The sequence below is a fragment of the Callionymus lyra genome, chromosome 8 (assembly GCF_982586985.1).
Source record: "Callionymus lyra chromosome 8, fCalLyr1.hap1.1, whole genome shotgun sequence".
Taxonomy (NCBI): Eukaryota; Metazoa; Chordata; class Actinopteri; order Syngnathiformes; family Callionymidae; genus Callionymus; species Callionymus lyra.
Genome location: NC_141825.1, coordinates 17,173,391 through 17,189,690, shown reverse-complemented (window position 1 = coordinate 17,189,690; position 16,300 = coordinate 17,173,391). Strand labels below are relative to the sequence as shown.

Here is a 16,300-nt window from a genome sequence, read left to right as displayed (position 1 = left end):
CGGAATAACAGACAGCCGACAACTTCGATTTGATCCCTTTAAGTTTTGCTTCCCTTGTTCCTTTTCCAGTGAACGAGATAAGCGTTTTCTCAAAGTATTTGGGAGAGTGTGTTTTTCCTGAAGAATGTGTGAGGGAGTTCGAAGGAAGTCTGCTGTGCGGAAGATCAATGCTTTATTGTTATGTCATCAGGACAGGAGGAATTCAACAGGTGCTCACTGGAGACGCCGCGAAAATCAGCCATTGTCGTATATATATTGTTTTATATATACAGTGTATGAATGATCTTATTTGTTCTGTTAATTGTTTAATTGATTTATGATTATCATCACATCAATTACATGTATTTATCATTAATTGATGCATCATAAATGTGTTGTTTGCTTTTTTAAGATTTCCTGAAAAATATTGATTTTAATAAACATCCTTTATTGTGATTAGATAAAAAAACAAAAAACAATCTTGCTTTGTCCTATTCAGTTCTCCTATATCAGTAATACAATTTAATGACATTTGTGATTATTAAAAATGTGTTCATGCTTTTTAATAATGTATTGAGCACAACGACACATTATACTTGGGCTCATTTTAATTTATTTACCAATTAATATATACATGTATATTATATTTTATTAAATTTTATAATGTTAAATGTATTTGTTTATTCAAATACAGTATTGGAACATTATTGATCTATACATGTTTTTGATTTATTTTAATGCATATTAAAAACATTTATAATATAACAATTAGATATTAGGTGAAGACTTTATGTTTATCAGATATAAAATGCACCTGAGTCATTCAAAGTGATAAAAGATAGATGTAGTGTTATTTGGGGGGGTTTTCGTTGTCAACATGTTCCTGTGGGGGTGTCTCCTGCACACCAGGGGCTGCTTTTATCAGAATTGCAACTACAGAAATGTGATGGTGATGAAGATGATGAAGAAAAAATTAAAAATCCCCTCCCTGTTTAATGTCGGATCAATTTTTTTCCCCCTTTATATCAAGACCAAAGAACCAAGGTAACATTTTTCTTCATGTGTTGATCTTTTTATTTTTGTTTTAATCCCATTTAATGTAATGATGGTCGAAATAACCGTGAAAATGCTTCCAAAACGCGTCACTTCATGAAAATAAATTTCCTGACGCAAGTTTCCTTCATTTTGTTGATAATGAAACGATCTCCGACTAAAAACGGGCTTAAAATATATATTTCCGTTCGATATTTTTTACAGTGTGCAGCGGTGAAACCACCATTAAATTAATTAAATAAATATAATAGTAGTATCTTTTTCAACTTTTACCTTCAAAATCTTTTGGCGCATCTCCTTCTTTATGTATACATATCAACTTTATATTTTAAAATGAAATAAATGTGAAGAAATGCGCCCCCACCCCCTTCTTCCGCTGTAAGAAATAATTCATGAAGAATATAATCAACGGATTTTTTGTAGGTATTTTAGTTTTTTTAATGTTTTTTAACAATTTGTCGTTAAAATGTGTTATTATTTATTTTAATGTGATTATTTTAATTTAATTTCACTTTGGGTCATACCGGATTTTTAAACGATTTATACACATGCGCAGTTGGGATCGTTCTATCTTGGCGCGTCTTCATCAATAGAACGGTTTTGATGATGATAATGATGATGATAATGGTGACACGCGCCTCTATATGGGAAAAAAATGTATGTAAAAATAATCAATTTATAAATGTAATATGTTCGGGTTTGGATAGGAAAGCATGCCCTTTGTGTAAAAATAAAAATAAATTCTTAATTAATGTTTTTATCACTTTTACATTGGATTAAATGTTAATTGGACAATGAAAACAGTGATGATGATAATTGACTGATTTATTTTTATTTTATTTTATTTTTTAAACGTTTAAATCCCATTACTTGTGCGTAATTACGCACCGTGCGTCCCCAACACCAAATATTTTCGGAACATTTCTTATGATGATGGGAAGGAGGCGGGTGAGGGAGGGGGAGGGGGGGGGGTAATAGGGGGATGTCGGGGGGGGGGAGCAGGTGGGTAAATAAGACGCTGGCGGGGGTCGCGAAATAGTTTTGCGCTAAATTGCGACTAGTTAAAATAACTTTAACAACTTGTGTTCTCAGCTCGTCGCGTTTGACTTTGAAGTGAAACTTCCGGTTTGTTATGTGTAATTTGAAACTTTCGATGACTCGGATGGTGATCATGTATGTGACGTGCTGAGAAGAGACACCTCCAGGTGTTGCTGACGATAAAGAAGGGATGATTATTTATGATGATGAAAAAAGACGGATCTCTCCCTCTTTCTTTCTCTCTCTCTCTCTCTCTCTCTCTCTCTTTCATGAGCGGTGATGAGGAGCTGCTGACCGCCACTTCCGGTCCTATTAAACTGTCGGATATTGTCGCTCAGGTGCGCCTTGTTATGGAGGAGGATTTCTGCAATGATGTGTTGAAAGATGGTTGAATAATGAATATAAATTCTCGGGTAGTATATTCAGTTTCACGAATGTTTGTTTTTTTTCTGTTTTGTTGTGACTGCAGTTGCTCTCATTGACGCGTCTTGACGCACAAGCTTGGTTGTCATAAACTTGTGCCAAAGCAGAAAAAAACTTCAGTTGCGATGCTGCAAGTGATTATAAGAGTGATGATGATTCATTTGCTTATTGACTAAAATCAACTTCCCGTTGTCCAAAAAAAACTGTCGGACTTGACCCTCTTTAACCTGAAATAAAGTTGAAAAAAATATATTTTAAAAATGAATTCTTATAATGAGACTTTTAATTATCAATATTATTATTTAACTATAAAATAAACTAGATTTAAACGTATTGTAATTATTATTTTGTGAGATAAATGAGCCCCCCAAAAACAGTTTAAATCGAACTTATTAAGTTAACTTTTCGATTTAAGCGTACAAATAATTAAACTTTTTTTTTCTTATTTATTTTTAAATAAATAATAATGAAAGAAATCATTTTCTTTTTAATTTTACAATAGTTTTCGATCTGTAGAAGCTGAAGTTAAATGATGTCATTTTCAAGTTCCCCTCAAGTATTTGGGGGAGACTGAGCGCCATGAGAGACAAGTGACCAGCGGAAGCAGCGGAGTCTGCCCAGTAACACAGCGAGGCTCGCCCCACTGCCGAGGAACTATTGGTTCTATGCAAATAAAGTAGGAAGAGAAGAGGAAGCGACTTTAAAGAGATATTTCCCCACTTTTATCCCCCCAAAAAATAAATAATCTCCAACGCATGTGATGGAAGTGAAACAAGTGGACGCAAAGGCTCTGCAGTTTTTCGACAATAGAAAGAGGATTTAAATATCCACACACTTTTAATTGGCTTTTTTTCATGTTTCTTTCTTCTTTTCCATCTGCCTCAGTCTTTCATGCAGAGAAAAAAAAGAGCATTTAAAAGCTCATTTGGAGCTGCGGGTCTGAGCTGTTATCTCGAGCAGAAGGACCTGCGGAAGAGAGAGAAAACACTTCACGTTTCCTAGAAAGCTATCTCTTTAACGAAAAGCGGCTGTAGAGAGAAAAAAAAAAAAAGTTTGCAGGGGACAGTGCGCATGCGCGTGAGTTGGCTAGAAGCAGCATGGTTGATAAAAGTGTAAGATGAGATACTGAACAAACTTTTAAGGGATTTGAATCAGTCATACTTGATTTCAGTTGAAGAGTTAAGCTTTAAAAGAAATGGAAAATGTTGAGTCAAAGAGAAGGTAGAGTCGAGTAATCCCCTTATTTCAATTTTGGAAATAACAAAACAAACATGTATAAAAGGTATTGCAACAAGAAAAGAAAAACCCATTTCTTTTAAACTTGTTCTTTTACTTGTTGGGTTTTATTTCACCTAATTTAAATTTTAGATGATTTATTTCAGCTTAAAATACATGATTAAATACATTTTTTTTATTTACTTTCATCTAAATTTGGCTTGTTGGGAAATTACAGAAAACGCTTTGCTCATATCACATGTAATAAAAAAAAATGAATTAAGAAAAATTAAGCATAAAAGTTAGTGATTGAATTGTTGTTCTATGACTTGAGCACAAATAAAATCTTTTATTCATGTAATTACCTTTATATCACATGACATTTTTTTTGGATCCCTCTAAACAGGAAGTCGATTGTGTGTTTTTCCTGGGGGTCATGTGGGAGGAATAAATAATGATTATCGGACAGAATGTTCAATTTATTGTGGAAAATGATCTAGTGTCTGTTTAGTATTTAATAACTGAACAGAAAGATGTTTGATTGTTAATAGCATCAGTATTTTTCGTAAGTAAAACCAGAAAACTATCTTGTGGAACATTTGTAGCAATGGTTATGGTTTGCGCGTAAAAACAGCAGAATGTTTTGTTAAAACTACTTGCAAAGCAAGTTTGACTTCCTGTCACATGATAGGAAGTTGGGGGTTCATTGGAGGAAACCTGTTGAATGCAAAGAGCCAATGCATTGTTTGGACTGATGCAGCTTCCATATATCTTGTCCTTTAAATGACATCTGAAGTAGAGAAAAAGTAAAGCCAGAACAAGGATGATGCATTCAATGCTATATTTGAAGTATGACCCAAAGTAAAGTTGATCAAGAACTCATGTTGTTGAATTTGGCTGTAGAATGTAAAAGCAAAACACTTCTGATGACCATTGGAGTTTAATTGGTTTTTAATTTAAGCACTGATGTGGGTTTTGTCACTTCAATAGTACAACTTAGAATTACCTGAACCTTATTAAAAACGTCATTTTTTTCCAACCATTTTGACTCAAGTTGGTTGTTTGAAGGTTTTTCTTAATACTACTGATATATAAATGTTTATATTGAACTTCTATGTGGCTGAGAACATTATATCCATGATTTACCTCTCACATATGATGTAACCTGAAATAAGAATATAAAAAGGTTGCACTCTAACCATTCAATTATTCCTATTCATTGTGTTGTTAAAATGAGTTTCATTGACAAACTTCTTCTCTGAAGTTTCACTGCCATGTTTGTGATCACTAATTTAGGTTTCAATGTAGTTTGTTATGTACACAAGTTGCTTTATTTGTCATTTCATGACAAATAGAGTTTGTATGAATTGAAAAAAAAGTGGCTCCGTAGTTTTTGTTAAAACGTTATAATAAGTACATTTGCTGGTAAAAAAGTTAAAAAATAATGACATGCACGTTTTAAAACCTCCTTAAAAGTCCGACATTAGTGTTGCTTTGTGACTTTAAAGAGTCTTAAGTAGATGTGAAGAAACCAGAAACCAGTTTTACTGAGTTGTATGGTCGTGGGGAATAAAGAGGCGTGCAGTGCACTGCGACTGGTCCTCGGAGGTAATGAAGTGGATTGCGTCAGTGGCGCACGCAGATCTGTGGATGAAAGTCGAGGCGCACTGTGGGGAGAAAGGAAAAAGTTCTCAACGAGGAGAGGCAGGACTACTCTCTCGGAGCCCCTGCAGTCTCACTTTTTTTATGCCTCCAAGAAAGATTCTTTTTTTTTTTTGTATCTTTTACCGCACAACGTTTCCGCACCACGCAGAGAGAAACGCGACTTTTTTCTTCGAGTGAAGTGAAAGCACCAGCACCATGGAGCTTCTCTGCCTCGAGATAGACGCCAACATTCGAGCTCGTCCGGACCCGAACCTCCTCCTCGATGACAGGGTCCTGCAGAGCTTGTTGACCATCGAGGAGAGGTTTCTACCGCAATATTCCTATTTCAAAGGCGTCCAGAAAGACATTCAGCCTTTCATGCGGAGGATAGTCGCGACCTGGATGTTGGAGGTACTACCGACGACTCTTATTATTTCTGCTTTAAATCCCCTTTTTGTTGAATCTGCTCCACTTTTTTCACTCTGAACACACAGCTGACACCTGTCGCTACGGTTCGCGACACGTTTTGTAACATATAACCCAAATCTGACATTTTTTTCCAATTTATTTGGTATTTATTAGTGCGCGAAAGTTTTACCGCATTTGTGACTCTTGTTTTCCTTTTCCCGAACATGTGACACTCGCATAAAAGCTTTCAAACGCTGTCGCGACTTGTTGCTTCTCGGTTGCGATTATTTAACAATATATATTTCCATGCACACGTATGCACTCGTCAAAGCAAGCCTCGTCTTACGCCATGTTGGTTTTCAACTTGCGCTTTTAACAGGACTTTACACTATCATAAACGCAATAACAGCTGGTAAAACCTTCAGGAAATGTCAGAAGAGAGTCTTTGGTTTCCACTTGAGTTGAAAACGGTTCGCGAACACGCTTCGAATGTTGTGTTTTTTATTTTAAAAATAGGAAGGGCGAGGGCCTTTATCTGTACTTTCGCCCTCCGCGTCATACCTCCTCGCTATGGAATTATGTTCATTTTTTGATGTAAACCCAAACATCTGTCCCCGACACCGATGTCAACGGAATCTTGAGTCCCTGCGCTTTATTTTCATGTATAGATTTCCAGGTTTGGAGTCGCAGAATAATTTGTATTAATTTCTGAAATGGAATATCGCTGCGGCAGTGACGCACGTCGCACCGATCGCTCGCTACTCGTCTCCGAATTTGACATTTTAATCCTATTTACCATCGTCGCACGTTCGTGGGAATTGTCGGGTCTGACGCGGAAGACGTTCGTGAACATTGTGGTGTGCGACACGCCGCTCCAAACAATTTATTTATATTTTTTATTATTTTATGAAAAGATGACGAATGAAGAAAAAGCACGTTTCCGTGTGCTGCGCTGTCGGGGTGTTTTTTCCTGCTTCCATATCGGTTGTTTGTGACTTTAATTCGTTTCTGACCGAACGAGCTGCAGGAATGAGACCATTGACAGGTTTTGCTTCTGTCTTGATGCATTATTTGGGAAATCTTATATATTGGTTTAATTTATGATGTCGCAACCGATTAAGGGCTGGGCGCAAATTCTTGGCTATGCCCCAACTATGTGTGTCACTGAATTATGATGTGCTATTTTTATGATTCATCTATTGCTTTTTGTCTAATGCTTGTTTTTTGGGGGGTGAATACTTAATGCTGATCCTCTGTCCTCTCCGTCCAGGTTTGCGAGGAGCAGAAGTGCGAGGAAGAAGTGTTTCCATTGGCCATGAACTACTTGGACAGATTTTTAGCGGTGGTACCCACCAAAAAGTGTAACCTGCAGCTGCTGGGGGCTGTCTGCATGTTCCTAGCATCCAAATTAAAAGAAACTCGTCCTTTAACTGCAGAGAAGCTTTGCATCTACACAGATAACTCCATCAGACCTCAGGAGCTGCTGGTAAGTCTATCTATTTTTTTTGGAGCCACATATAATGTTTTGTTTCATCTGCTTTTGATGTCGTCCACAACCAGACATGCGAACCCATCTGTAGATAAAGCGTCAATAAAAAAGTCTAAATTGTTCCAGGAGGTCTCTGTGCAAGACCCTCCAGGCGCTCCAGTCTCGTCTGTGCAGTGGTCTATACTGACATCTGGCGGCAAATATTTGCACAGAGCAACGAGGTCAGCTTGAACAGCAGCCAAAAGTTCTGACTCTGTTTCTGTCAGCTCGAGAGAGACAGAGAAGTCCAAGTTTTCCTTTTACAGTGTAGCTTTAATCCCCCCGAAATAACCACAGATGCACAGGTTGGAGGTATTATGTCATCCCGGGACACCTCTCGGGTTTATTCTAGTAAACGGAGGAGCGTCCAGGAGGAGGAGGAGGACAATGTCCGTGGAAGCCGGCAGCTGCGTTCACCGACTAATTAACTCAGTTTCACATCAGATAAGAATTTACCCGCCGCTCTGTGGTGCTACATAAACATTCCTCTGTAAACAACAGTCAATCCCACCCATGACGGATGCAGATCTCAGTTCAGATGTGGCTGATTTGCCAGGCGGCTGTTGGTCTGTGTCGCTGTCTAACTGGCAGGTCGACCTGCTGAGCTGATTGTGGCAGTTTCAAGACAAGCAGGTTTTCTTTTTCTTTTTTTTTTTAATCTTGCATCCGATACGTCAATAATCCAAGAGACTCGGGGAAACCTTATGATTCCAGGTTACTCTTTTTGTCTAAAGCGGCGTCTCGGGCTAGCATGCAGCTACATCAGCTGTTGCATGTGATTGTTTTATTTATTTAAGTGGTGTTTTTTTGTTTGTTTTTTTATGTCCTGCTATTTGGCAACAACTTCTTGTAAAGAAAACCACAATGTTACAAAAAAGGTGTGACCAGAGGAAGGCAGTAGCAGAAGGAAGTGGGCGCTGAGTTGCCACCCTGTCAGCAGCGATCCGGTGTTGCAAGACTCTTTTTCAGAGCTGCATCCTCAACTCTGTTGCTGTTGCAAAGTTAGAGACAGGAAGGTCTGTTCAGTGTCTGACTATCATGTCTGAAGCTTTCCAAGCATTTTCTAAATATCAGAGGTATACAATATACCCGGTACTTGTAACTATACCACTTTAAGACTAAAGAAAAACAGCCAAATATGTATATCATTCTTCAAATGCATGCATAAAAACAAAAATTTACTTGCAAATATAATTGCATAATTTTTTTTTAATACAAAAACTTAAAGCCATGTTTACTGGTATTTATTGACATTATTTAGTATGTATTGTTAAATATAAAATGAAATGAGTTATTTAATTTATTGTGTTACAATGTTTAGTACAATTAAGGAATTACCATTTTTCTCTAATTGCATTGAGATTTTTTTTTCAATATTTATCTTAACCTACCTAGTTATAATTGGTCAACAAGTCTATGCAACAAATATCGACAAGTTTGTTTCAGAAATGTTAATGAGAGTCATTTGTTTTGAATCCTTTCAGAATGGAGGGTTTTTCCTTAATAGAAACATGCGGGCTGAGATGATGACTTAAAACGGTTACTTTGATTAGCAAATTTCCAGTTTGAACTGTGGTCAGCGAGGAGAAAATGAACGGCATCACTGGTCGCAGTCACAAGGCTGAATCAGGCATATTTCGCCAATTTAGAAGCAAACTCTTGATTATCCTTTTCCTCTTTTAGGAAGTGAAAGTAGAAAAAAAACACAAGTGAAATCCTCTTTCGATTCCTGGTCCTGGTCAAACCAAAACAATATTAGAGCGATCCACTTTGATAAAAAGTGGACAGTCGGTTATGATTCATATCCACTGACTTCTCCTGAAACCTTACGAATCCCATTTTGTAGCTGATTTTGTCCATAAAGTACAAGCATTGTATCAATTTCCCCTCTCTCACACTCACTCTCACACTGTGTAGAACCTCTGGTGGGCCTCTTTAGGAAAGTCCCCAGATGCCAGACAGGGAGGAGGAGGGGGTGAGACAGCATTGTGAAGTCACCTGGCTTGGTGGCGCTGATTCTGAACCTTAATTTAATAAGCAATAATTCTCCGGTTGAAACAGGTCACATTACATCAGGCTTGTTTTTTTTGTTTGTTTTGTTTTGGGTTTTTTTAAACTAATAATCTGATCATCTGTGTGTGATCAGGAGTGGGAGTTGGTGGTGCTGGGAAAGTTGAAGTGGAATCTCGCCGCCGTGACACCGAACGACTTCATTGAGCACATCGTGAGGAGGCTGCCGCTACCTGAGGACAAGCTGGCGCTCATACGCAAGCACGTCCAGACTTTCATAGCCCTCTGTGCCACAGGTGAGCCAAGAAAACATCTGTTGAATGTCTTTGAGTGTGGCCAAGCAACATAGCGAACACGTTTTCTTTTGCATATTTGATATTTCACTCTTGTTGATGATGCATATTTATCATTCCACACCTGTACATGGATTTCTTTACCATATTTGAGGACCAGTAAAGATGAGTAAAACCATGTTCTTTGTGCATCTATACTTTTTGACTTTACTATATTTTCTTTACTTTTCTAATCCATTTGTTACGAATCTTGGCTTAAATATTGCTAAAATACATGAATTCTAAATAGGCTTTTGACAAGTAAGACACTTCCTTAAAACATATTTTTCTTGTAATCAGGAAGTACAATGTACGTGTCGCGGTCTCTTTCTTCAATCCAACATTAAGTCAGATGTTTGACTGACTTAAGGCATCTGCATCAGACTCGATCACAAAAGGAATCCTAACATACATTATAGACATAAGATCTTTTTTTTCTTGAGGCTTTATTTGTTGTAAAAAGAAATTGGAAAGTTGTCAGTTGTTGTTTTTTTGTGATGATTCGTAGGAGATCATGTATTTGGCGTTATTTAACTGAATTTTGAAATGAGTTTATGAGCTAATTTGGTCTGTTTTAAATAACTTGGTGGGCCGTTTTTGGCCCCTGAGCCTTAACTGTGAGGAGCGGAACAAAAGACCAGGGGTTGGGTTTAGCTGGACGTTGACGTATATTCTTGTGTTTTGTATTTGATTACATTTATGTTGGTGGTGAGTCTCCAGTGTGACGTCCATCACCTGTCCTCCACCTGAAAAGTGGTTTAGCGGATATTTACACGGCATCTAGTATCACTTCAAAGCCGGGCAGGTGGAGGGGCATTCCCTTGTCGCGGAGGGTCCAGAAAAGGGAAAGGACGGGGGCGGAGGCAGGACCTCTATTGTCTTTCTGCCGGGGAGCTCAATTGTTCTAGATCAAACACCCGCAGAGACCCGGGCGGGTGAGGGTAACTTGCAGAAAAGCGACGGTCACATCCAAGAGGTGCAGCAAGAGTGTATTGTTGTTGCCAGTGTTGAGGCATGTCATGTTTTCATACCTCGCCCTCCTTCCCACTTTCTCTCCCCACTTTCACGCCTCCCCACCCTACAGCTGGAGGACACGATAGCTTTCCCATGTTTGAGATTCGCTGAAGGGCAGGTTCCTCCAGTTCTCCATGTTCCAACAACAATGCAGAAATCTTAACTTGATTTATTTCATTGATAAACATTCTTTTTTTCTTTCTTATTTGAGATGACGTCATCCCTGCAGCTTCCCTTTTCTGGTATGCCTGATAGAGAAATGCTAACTACTTCCTCACCCCCCGCCCCCCCACACACACACACACCATGGGAAACGGCACTTACCACTGACAACAAGAAGAAGAATAGCTAGATAAATGCATACATGCGGGAGGCCATTGGTATTTAAAATAATTCTTTCATGGAAGTCACTCAGACAGTGTGTCAGTCATCAGCTAACCGGTTATTAACATTTGAAGCAAAGGCGGAGACGGCCCAGTTTTACCCTGTGAATGGAGAGATGTCATTTCGGTTCATTACATCCGCCAAGGAGACTATATGATTGTCGTTTTTATGTGTCTTTCGGGTCCGCTGCAATAATATATCAGAGAACGGACATTTATTTTTCTGCAGCGTTCTGTAATTCCATCTGGATCTTTGGAGGTTTTGAAGGTTTCGTGGCTTTAACGGATGCTGCTCATGGTTCCTGCTGAGTTCAGAACTTGCAGTAGAAAACGTACAATTGAATCACTGAAGTTATCAACTTTAATTTCATAAAATGTGTAATCATTAACTCTCTTAACGGAGATTAGTTTCTCAACCCGGCTACCTTTTCTTTTTAGCCGTGAGCCAACGTAATTCTTACATTCAGTGTTTTGTTGGTTTTAACGTTAGCTATGTGGGATCTTTTTTCCTACCTCCTTGGGGGAGGTATGTGTGGTCTCACGTTCATTATCGTTGCAGAATGTACCTCGTCAACACATAACAAAGCGAAAGGTTAGCTGCAATTCTTAAGCAAGAGAAGTTTTCAACCTGAAGGAGCGACGCTATCTTGATGATTGTTAATACCAAGACGATGCCTCACAGGTAGGCTTCCTATTGCTCAGACCAACCCCCCCCCCCCCTCCCCACACACACACTCACCACCACCACCACCTCCACCCTTGTGGAAAAAGAAAACATGCCTGGCTCTCTGTTATCAAGGCAACAAGGGAGCAGGAGAGGAGGAGAACACAACCTCTCGTTGCTAATGGCTCCTCTCTTTTGATGAAACAGTTCCGTTCGAGGCCACTCGGTGGGATTTTGTCAGGTGGCGCAAACCGGCTCTGTATTAATTAATAACATTGGCTGGTCCATTCAGGTTTATGCAAATGCTTTCTTCTGGAGGCTGTGAGAGGAGAGACAAAAGGGCCTGGCCCTCGCATTTCATATGCAGAGCCGTGCGGGGGTCAGCGCCGTGGGGCCACTTGATAGGAAACACCGGCGTTTCCCTCGGGCAGCCTGCCGCATAAAAGCCCAGAAACAAGCTCATTAAGGGAGATTATAAACCTCCATTCCTGCACACAGACACCCAGCACTCCAAGCTTCCTCTTCTTTTCTTATGCAATTGAGGTAAAGTGGGAGAATGAACTTGGTTCACCGGGCAGACAGATGCACCCAAAACTGTCGGCTGCGGTTATTGAGCTCCGTCTTCTGGAAGGGATTATGGTCAATTTTTTTGATGCGGACTCAAAAAAAAAAGGGAGTTCTTTATAAATCTGTAATGGTATGCACACAATTGTCATAGAGGTTGATCAAAAGGAAAAGCTGGATGGCATCCAACGGCAGGACAATATCAGCGCTTCGCAACAAGCGAGGACGTAAACAGAAGGCTTCTCCGTCCAGATCAGACATAAAGATTGCAGAAAAAATGATTAACCGGTTAGTTCCCGGAGACTAATGATTCACATGCTTTCCGAGATGTGAGTTATAAAGTTCCGCTATTGTGACTCAGTCCAAGATGGAGAATTTGACTCTTGAGATGTAACATCTGTTGGTGAACCATTTCCTTTTTGCAACACACTCGGACACACTTTTTTTTTCAAGAGTCCAAATTCCCTATTTGAGATAATGAAACTTAAAGCTTGAGTTTGAAACTTAGTGACACCGCTATCCAAAAGATATTTGTCTTACTATTACGACTTCGGTTAACACATCTTAAATATCATGTTACTTTACTTGATCACAAAAGCAGCTTCTTCATAGTTATTTGGGCAGATGTGTCTTCCAGTTCATTGCAAAACACACCAACTGATTCAAGGTGTGTTCCTTGACAAATAACATTCAGGGCTTGCCATCATTTATCTGATAAACGGTTCCTTCCAATGCATTATTTATTGCCACATTAACTTTTCGTGTTTACACCCAACAGACAAGTCAGTTGAACCAATATTACTCTGAATACGACTGTATATTTATTTAATTTCCTGAATTGTGTTAATGTTTAACAACAAGCAAGTGTGCCAGTGTTTGTCAAAGGAGAATAAAGCATTGCTGATCAAAGATACTTAAAAGAAAAAAGAAAAAAAACAGGGAACCAAAACATTTTTTGCTCCATGGACCAATATTATGTTGGCAATATATTCTTGGAAGAAAACACATTTCAGACAGTAATAATGAATAATATAAATAGTTTTTTTCCTTGGATCGGGGGTGGGAACCACTGTTGTAGAAGACATTTAAAATACATTGGAAAGTAAGAGTGGGCGACAACTAGTAAACAAAGTCAGTATCTGTATGTTTGTTGGAGGCCAAAATAAAACTGTTTTAATTGTTAATAGAGTGGATTACTTATGCATTAAATAAGTGCAAGAGATGATTGTCTAGTTGAGCCAGAGGGAGGTCACTCCAGTCTAAACTATAGATACACATTTTCACCCATTTATAAACAAAAAAATACAGAGATTTTTCTCAAAAGATCCCTCCTTTCCCCTGCAGTGTTGTAAGCCGTACCCTGAAAATCTCCCTTCCTTCTCCTCAAGTCTCCTTAAGGCAGAGTTCCTTGTCGTAAAAATGCGTGATTCATCTCAGATGTGGTCAGAGAAATGGTCTTTACTGGTGTTTATTTACATAAAGCCCCATTCATGTTTGTTGAGTCACAACCTGAACAAATTAGCCGACTCCTCCAGCAAATTATCATCTCTAGACTCCCATTGATGTGAGAAATCATGTCCGGTCCTGTGGCTTCAGTAACAGATCCAACAGGATGTAGCTTAAGTCACTCTCGGCCCTGAATATTTCAAACATGGAGTGAATCATGCGGTAGCATATCCTTAGGTTGGGACCGAATGGGTCGAGTCAGAAGAAAAAAATCTGCTGAATTCTCACATGGATGCGAAAAACTTCCTTCACTTCCCAAAAAAAAAAGATTGGTTGATATTGGAAGCAGATTGTTTGTGACGATATCACAGTTTCATCCAAAATTAAATAATGGTATAATTTCCAGTCCCCAGCTACACAATCAAGAGCGGATGAATCTCAAGTCTGTAGCTCCGGCCGTCAATCTAAACGTGAAAGACAGAAGAGAATGACGGAACAGGATGCTTCAATTAATCAGGAATTTTGTTTTCTTGTAAATCATCATGGATTATAGAGTGTGTCGCATGCGTGACTTCGGGTCTCACTGGGTTTTTTGTTTCCAAATTGACGGCTAGAAGAACAAGTAGTGGAATGTTCAGAGAGACAATGAAGGTTTTTTTACACAAGGCTTTTCTTTTTCTCGCGGAATTCCTGTTTATTTTATGTGTTTTTCTTGGGAGGGTGGTCCTGTTTGTCGAGAGGTTTTATTAAAATTTGCAAAGAGAAGACAAGTGGTGTCCTGGAGAGCTTCTGATTCAATAATACTCATTTATGATATCAATTTCAATAAACCAATTTATGGGAATGATTTTAGCTCCACGCTCTAATTTCATGAGAATCTGATCCTAATGTTTTGTTAAAACGACAAGAAATTGTTTGTCCTGGGGAATTCAAAAAATCTCATGCTATTCTAAAAAATGTAAGTTTGGTACAAAGTTTTATCATTCTTTCAAATAATATTAGATAGTATTCTGGTGCCCACCAATGCACTTTTCCACAACACAGTTCCAGCTCTACTCCACTTGACTTGGCTCCACTCTATTCGGTTTCCATGGGCTCTGCTAACTACTCACGGGGGGCTATCATAGCATAACGCCCCAAAATCTGGAGGCGATGGTGTGCTTGTGCGAAAACAAAAATCTTTTCAGACCGACATACAGTAACTTCTTCTCAAATTGCTTTTTAAAAGTGGCTAGTTTGTTTCATGTGTTGGGAGTCGCGATGCTGACTCTATGAATGAGTGAGTCGCACTTATATACGTAATGCTAGCTAGGCTCGTAACGAGAGCCCAACAGGTACTTAAGATAGTATCTGTTTTGACGTACCATGCTGGTAGAATGGCAACACAAACCAGGTAGAGTCGAGCAAAGTAGGGCTAAGACAAGACGGTGGAAAAGCGCCACGAGTTGTGTTGCCTTTCGAGGACTAAAACAAGCCGACACGGGCGATCTGAAACTGATGTTTGTTTTGTGCCTTAATCGGTCGGCGGGCATCGGGTCCCGCTACCTTAAAGAAGGAGGTCAACAAGTGCTGCATGGACAGAATACGAGACTGTTTTTTAGAATGCGGGGAGAAGAGCTTCTGGCATTTCTATTTGGCCTCCGTTCAACTTTCCACCACTAATTAATTTTGCAGTTTGATGTGTATACTGTGCACCACAGCCGTCCAGAAGAAGTAGCCCTTGTAGCGGAGCAGACCCCGGAGCTCAAGCTTTAGGGTAGAGAGTCAAGAGTCAGACCCGGGAGCTCTTCACTCATTCACTGTTTATTCTTAAGATGAATATCAATGAGCTCCTCCTGAAATAAAGGCATTCTTTCCCCCGCATGCAGCAGCCACCAGGCTACAGTGTCGCCTCGCCTCGGCCGCACGCGCTCGTCCTCCTTCTGCCACTGAACTGTCTTGTATTGAGTGACAAAATCAGCTTGCTGCCCACTGCCTACCACTCGGCCCCCTTTCACAAACCCGGTGGCAGGGTGTGTGCGTGCATCTTAATCTCAAAAAGCATTCAGGCGTGGGTTCATTGTGTCTCCGAGGAGTCCGTCTCTTCACTTGTCAGCCGGCGCTCTCTGCACACATACAGTAAATCCATGTATGTCTTTGTCCCGCGTCCCCGCTGTAGAAACTTTTGCTCTTACAGCAAGTGATGTAATGCCAGGGGGCTTTGTGAGCTCTTTCCTTTTGGCTCAAGGTATTCTTTAATAAATTCGCCCTTTTGGCAGCGGCCCAGCAGCTAACACAGGGGTGTATAATAAGTTCATTTATTTGTCAACACTGAGCACACAAGATGAGAAAGCGCCTGGCTGTGCATGTTAAAAAGGCAGTGCGGGGGCTTTACAGCTATCAAAGGGTCCACCTCTTTGATTCCAGTAAAAAAAAAAAATAAAAAAAAAATAGAAGGAAGAAAGATCTCCTTCGCAGCCATCGCACGCAGTTTGCTTTGCAATTGAATATGGCAATATGTTAATGTCCAGGCTGTTTCTATGGTCACACTGCCCACTGCTCCGTCCCATAGGTGGCCCAGAGACAGAAGCATACTTGTGGGGGGTTTGATGGGAGGCAG

General features: G+C 39.6%; 1 protein-coding gene across 2 annotated transcripts in view; it reads left to right on the top strand.

Moving 5' to 3' along the window:
• Positions 1-16,300, top strand: part of ccnd2a (cyclin D2, a) — a 111,143-nt gene that overhangs the window by 84,055 nt on the left and 10,788 nt on the right. The window contains exons 1-3 of one of the 2 annotated variants that reach the window (XM_087796841.1): positions 5,308-5,763; positions 7,031-7,246; positions 9,435-9,594. In XM_087796841.1, the coding sequence (XP_087652967.1) occupies positions 5,569-5,763; positions 7,031-7,246; positions 9,435-9,594 (571 nt within the window). In that variant the 5' untranslated portion in view covers positions 5,308-5,568. Of the gene's footprint in view, positions 1-5,307; positions 5,764-7,030; positions 7,247-9,434; positions 9,595-16,300 lie in introns of those variants that run through there. The other variant, XM_087796842.1, reaches the window with a different exon arrangement.